Source organism: Drosophila rhopaloa, unplaced genomic scaffold (genome assembly GCF_018152115.1).
Source record: "Drosophila rhopaloa isolate 14029-0021.01 unplaced genomic scaffold, ASM1815211v1 contig_80, whole genome shotgun sequence".
Taxonomy (NCBI): domain Eukaryota; kingdom Metazoa; phylum Arthropoda; class Insecta; order Diptera; family Drosophilidae; genus Drosophila; species Drosophila rhopaloa.
This window is the reverse complement of record NW_025335179.1, coordinates 679,187-685,148: the sequence shown is the minus strand read 5'-3', so window position 1 is coordinate 685,148 and position 5,962 is coordinate 679,187. Positions and strand designations below refer to the sequence as shown.

At 49.7% G+C, this 5,962-nt stretch overlaps 1 protein-coding gene across 1 annotated transcript; it reads right to left on the bottom strand.

Moving 5' to 3' along the window:
* Positions 1-1,491: 1,491 nt before the first annotated feature.
* LOC123038120 lies at positions 1,492-5,440 on the bottom strand. The gene is made up of 4 exons (XM_044461812.1): positions 5,339-5,440; positions 4,346-4,586; positions 1,688-1,777; positions 1,492-1,619 (listed from the first exon to the last, which is right to left on the bottom strand). The coding sequence occupies exons 1-4, from the start codon at positions 5,438-5,440 to the stop codon at positions 1,492-1,494; spliced, it is 561 nt and encodes a 186-aa protein (XP_044317747.1).
* Between the last annotated feature and the right edge of the window lie 522 nt (positions 5,441-5,962).

Sequence of the window (5,962 nt, the reverse complement as noted above, 5' to 3'; positions counted from 1 at the left end):
TCTGCAGTTCTGGGATAAGCTTATACGTCCATCGTCCTTTGCTACTTTGTGCCCACCTCTCTTGCCACTTCGCCATGGTAAGTTCTCTGCGCCTTTTCCGTAGGGATTCAGCTGTTTCGATTTCCGTGCTACCTGCTCGTGCTACATCAGCGTCGATGTGACAACGCTTACCAGTAATCTCCGACCTGGTTGCCTCGGTCCCCGAGTGTTTGCCATAATCCTCAAGATCGCGGCCGAGGTCCTACCTGCCCTGCCACTAGCGTACGCTAGATGTTCTTTGAAGGTTAGCCGGTGGTCAATCATGACACCCAAGTATCTTACGCTTGGGCGAGATTTAATTGTGGCTTTTCCAATTTTGATAGTAGCCGTCTCTACTATCTGCCTTCTTCTTATCAGGACTGCTTCCGTCTTGTGCGCTGCCAAAGTGAGGCCCTTGGCGTCGAGCCATGCGCTTGCTCGTTCCCCAGCATCGTTGCAGATTTTCTCTGCATCTGGTAGCTTCTTTGCAGTGACTACTATGGCTACATTGGCAAAGCCTATGAGTCGTGCACCTTCGGGCATCGCGATCCTAAGGATCCCATCGTACATGGCATTCCACAACAAGGGGCCTAGGACTGATCTTTGTGGGACTCCCCCGCTGACCCTGTGGGTCGATTGCCCAGAATCAGTTTCGTACAGGAGCAGGCGGCCTTCAAAGTAGCTCGCTATTACTCTCTATATATACATTGGAACATTAAGATTTCTAAATGAATTTAGTGTGTGGTCCCAGCTAGCGGAGTTGAATGCGTTTTTAACATCCAGCGTTGCCGCTATGCAGTACTGCTTTGTGCCGTACAACCACCTTTTCCCCTCGATCGCTTTATCTGCGATTTCGCACAGTTTACCGACAGCGTCGATGGTAGATAGACCCTTTCGAAAACCATACTGCATCTCTGAGAGGCCGTTGGTTTCGTCAAGAGCACCTTCTAGCCGGGAGTGGATAATTCTTTCAAGAATTTTACCCACCGTGTCTAGCATCCAGAGTGGCCTATATGAAGAAGGCTCCTATGTTGGCTTCTCTCCCTTTGGTATGAGTACCAGCCGCTGTATTTTCCAGCGACTAGGGAACACACCTTCTGTTAGGCATGCGTTATACATGTCAACATACTCTTTTGTGTTAGCCTTAATAGCAATTTTAAGGACTTTATTCGGGATGCCATCTGGTCCCGGTGCCTTGTCGTCCAGTATTGTCTTCAATACCCGGTGGACTTCTTCGGCACTTGTGAGCTTTATGCTCGCAGTATTCACGATCTGCAAGGTTCGCGCCATACTCTATTGCTCTGGGAATAGTGTTTCCACTATCCTCTTTAGGCCGGCTGGGCATGTCGGCGATGGCCTACTAAATAACCGAAGCCGTTTTGTGACGAGTTTATATGCGAAGCCAAATGGGTTGGAGTCTATTTCTTCGCATATATTATTAAAGCACCTGCGATTGCAGGTATTGGAAGTGCCTCAAATTCGGGCCTTCCTCTTGAGCGTTGGTATGCGCGTCTTGGCCTGTGGCAGTCTTTCCTGGCTTCCGCAATGGATTGGTTCCACCAGTATGCAGGCTTTCTTCCTGATGGGTTTTTCCCCTTTCTCTGCGTAGATGCATCACAGGCTAGCTTTGTGTAGTCTGCGATGTGGTTTGCCCGCTCTTCAGCTGTACCGCTAGTGGAGAGGTTCTCGAACAGCATCTGTACCATCTCCACGTCTAGCGTTTCTATTTTGTACCCTGGCACGGTCTTAGGAACCCGTGGTGGGCCATTTCTCGGTTTTATCGTGCAGATGTGAGTGTGTCTTTTTTTTTTTTTTTTTAGTGGTGGTCTAAGGCATCGAAAACTCGGAGCTGAGATAGCTTGCCGAAGTCTGGGACTCTAACCCAGTAAATTCTCCACCCCCTCCCCGCTTCCCCGGCGGAACTGCCGTTAGGTATTACTTCGCCGGGGGGGGAATGCCCTTAGGGCTCTCTAGGATTCTCTCCTATTGGAATTTCGCAGTCTTTCTGCGTTGCGCAGCTTTTTGAGTACTATTGTGGCCATATTGCATACTGCAGACCAATTTTCTTCTGAGACGAGCATAATGTCCACCAGGTTACAAGCGGCTGGCGTCCTCCCAACCCTAATGCTCAGATCTCTTCGTTCATTTTCAAATCTCGGACAGACAAAAAACACGTGTTCTGCGTCCTCGTTATCCGACTCGCAGAGTGGACAGTGCGGATAACGTTCATGCTTAAATCTATTGAGATAGTATTTAAAGCATCCATGTCCTGTCAACAGTTGCGTTATGTAGAAGTCCACATGTCCATTCTTCCGTCCCAGCCATCTCTGCAGTTCTGGGATAAGCTTATACGTCCATCGTCCTTTGCTACTTTGTGCCCATCTCTCCTGCCACTTCGCAATGGTAAGTTCTCTGCACCTTTTCCGTAGGGATTCAGCTGTTTCGATTTCCGTGCTACCTGCTCGGATCTCAACTGATTCCAATGCCAGCAGGTCAATCGGTATAACTCCCGATATTACCAACGCCGCGTCATGGGATACCGTGCGGAACGCACAGCATACCCGCAGGGCACACAGTCTCTTCACGGAGTCGGCATCTTGCATATAACTTCCATTTTTTGTGGCTCGGGCCCATATGGGAGCAGCATACATCAGCGTCGATGTGACAACGCTTACCAGTAATCTCCGGCCTGGTTGCCTCAGTCCCCGAGTGTTAGCCATAATCCTCGAGATCGCGGCCGCAGTCCTGCCTGCCCTGCCACTAGCGTACGCTAGATGTTCTTTGAAGGTTAGCCGGTGGTCAATCATAACGCCCAAGTATTTTAGGCTTGGGCGAGATTTAATTGTGGCTTCTCCAATTTTAATAGTAGCCGTCTCTACTATCTGCCTGGTGCTTATCAGGACTGCTTCCGTCTTGTGCGCTGCCAAAGTGAGTCCCTTGGCGTCGAGCCATGCGCTTGCTCGTTCCCCAGCTTCGTTGCAGATTCTCTCTGCATCTGGTAGCTTCTTTGCAGTGACTACTATGGCTACATCATCGGCAAAGCCAATGAGTCGTGCACCTTCGGGCATCGCGATCCTAAGGATCCCATCGTACATGGTATTCCACAACAAGGGGCCTAGGACTGATCCTTGTGGGACTCCCCCGCTGACCCTGTGGGTCGATTGCCCAGAATCAGTTTCATACAGGAGCAGGCGGCTTTCAAGGTAGCTCGCTATTACTCTCTGTATATACATTGGAACATTAAGGTTTCTCAATGCATTTAGTGTGTGGTCCCAGCTAGCGGAGTTGAATGCGTTTTTAACATCCAGCGTTGCCGCTATGCAGTACTGCTTTGTGCCGTACAACCACCTTTTCCCCTCGATCGCTTTATCTGCGACTTCGCACAGTTTACCGACAGCGTCGATGGTGGATAGACCCTTTCGAAAACCATACTGCATCTCTGAGAGGCCGTTGGTTTCGTCAAGGGCACCTTCTAGCCGGGAGTGGATTATTCTTTCAAGAATTTTACCCACCGTGTCTTGCATGCAGAGTGGCCTATATGAAGAAGGCTCCTCCGCTGGCTTGTCCCCCTTTGGTATGAGTACCAGCCGCTGTATTTTCCAGCGACTAGGGAACACACCTTCTGTTAGGCATGCGTTATACATGTCAACATACTCTTTTGTGTTAGCCTTAATAGCAATTTTAAGGACTTTATTCGGGATGCCATCTGGTCCCGGTGCCTTGTCGTCCAGTATTGTCTTCAATACCCGATGGACTTCTTCGGCATTTGTGAGCTTTATGGTCGCAGTATTCACGGTCTGTGAGGTTCGCGCCATACTCTCTTGCTCTGGGAATAGTGTTTCCACTATCCTCTTTAGGCCGGCTGGGCATGTCGGCGATGGCCTACTAAATACCCGCAGCCGTTTTGTGACGAGTTTATATGCGAAGCCCCATGGGTTGGAGTCTATTTCTTCGCATATATTATTAAAGCATCTGCGTTTGCTCTCTTTTATATTTTTTTCCAGGGCTCGTCTTCTTTCCCTGAAAAGAATTTGAAGTGCCTCAAATTCGGGCCTTCCTCTTGAGCGTTGGTATGCTCGTCTTGCCCTGTGGCAGTCTTTCCTGGCTTCCGCAATGGATTGGTTCCACCAGTATGCAGGCCTTCTTCCTGATGGGTTTTTCCCCTTTCTCTGCATAGATGCATCACAGGCTAGCTTTGTGTAGTCTGCGATGGGGTTTGCCCGCTCTTCAGCTGTACCGCTAGTGGAGAGGTCCTCAAACAGCATCTGTACCATCTCCACGTCTAGCGTTTCTATTTTGTACCCTGGCACGGTCTTGGGAACCCGTGGTGGGCCATTTCTTGGTTTTATCGTGCAGATTATTGCTGCATGGTCACTACCCATGTAGGTGTCACTAACCTCCCAGCTGGAGCCTGAGGCCAATCCAGCGCTCGCGAATGTGAGGTCAATGATGGAACTGGTTCCGGCTCTAGAGAAGGTCGGTTTCGTTCCAGAGTTCAGCAGCACTAGGTCAAGTGCGGCGAAGCTCTCTAGTAGTGCCCTTCCCCTCGCATTTGTTCGGGGGGAGCCCTAGTCGGTAGCCCAGGCATTAAAGTCCCCTGCTATTACGGCTGGACGGTTTTCCCGGGCATCTTCTGCAATATCTTCGAGCACAGATATTGCATGGGGAAGGCTATGGCTTGGCGGCAGGTAACAGCTATAGAAAGCTATACCATTCACATGGGCCCTAGCGAAGCAATTTCCGCTTTTTTTCTTGGTAATCTGAAGCTTTGGATTTCCGCAGCTCCATATTGCCGACTTTTTGCTATTATTTGATAGCCATTCGCCGGAATTTTTATTCCTGTATTGCTCACTTATGAGCGCAATGTCTACGTTTTCCTCGATGACATTTTGCTCAAGCAACGATTGGGCAACCTCACAATGGTTTAGGTTTATCTGAAGGAACTTCATTTACCCCTAAGCCCTTGCATAGCCCTCCTGAAGTGCGGGCATTTCCCACTCATGGTTGGGTGGTCGCAATCTTTCTCCTTCTTGCGTTTGCAGAGCATGCAGCAGGCCTTTGCCTTGCAGCCTCTAGCTTGGTGATCCTTTGCGCCGTAGTTGTAGCAACATTTTGAGCAGTCCTCCTGGGTCCTGCAATTTCCTGCTATATGGCCAAACTCCATACACTTAAAACACCTTTTAGGTGTTATCTTTGGGGGGATTCTACACGAAGTCCATCCCAGCCTAATTTTTCCCTTCTCTATGAGCCGTCTCCCTATGTCGGGCATGACTCTAAGAGTGGCGGTTTGGGTGCCCCCGTATGCCGCCCTTAGACTGACCACCGCGGATTCAGGCAGCTCCACATCGAACTGTGATTTAACCGCACATAGAATGTCCATTTTCTCGGTGGTCTCGTCTATGTCCTTTACGTCGACTAGCATTGTCTCAGTCAGCGCTCTGACGTCAACATTGCTGCTGTGTGTGTGTGTGCGTGTGTGTGTGTGCGTGTGTGTGTGTGTGTGTGTGTTGTGCATTTATTGCTTTGTTTCACTTTGTTTACTAGTTTTCATTTTGTTGTTTCGTCGTGTGTCCTTGCTGTTGTTTTATTTCGTTGTTTTCGCACTGCACTGCACTTAGTCTTTTTGTTTTGTTTCGCGACCACTTGAACCTCAACCCAGCTCTGCCCAATCCTCGGGTTGCTGGCTGCCCTGTCCGGCTCGACTCGAGCCTGCGCAGTGGGTCTCGGCATCCCGATCGCTGTTAATGGCAGTGTTAGCGATCGGGTGGGCGGGCGTTCGAAAGTGGGTGTGGGTGTCTTCGGTCTTGGGCTTTCCTCTGAACGTTATGGTTTTAAACGGTGGCGTGCTATTGTCTGTGGCGGGCTATTATTTTGAAAGTAAAAGGTTGTGTTGGATGAAGTTGGCAGGGCTATGGTGATGACTGGGCTATGGCGTTTTGAAATG

Coding starts and splice junctions, on each gene's coding strand:
- LOC123038120 (XM_044461812.1), bottom strand. CDS start 5,440: ATGCTAGTCGACGTAAAGGACATAGACGAGACCACCGAGAAAATGGAC. Junction 4,587..5,338: donor AGCTGCCTGAATCCGCGGTG/GTCAGTCTAAGG, acceptor GCTACCGACTAG/GGCTCCCCCCGAACAAATGC. Junction 1,778..4,345: donor AAAACCAAGAAATGGCCCAC/CACGGGTTCCCA, acceptor GAAATGGCCCAC/CACGGGTTCCTAAGACCGTG.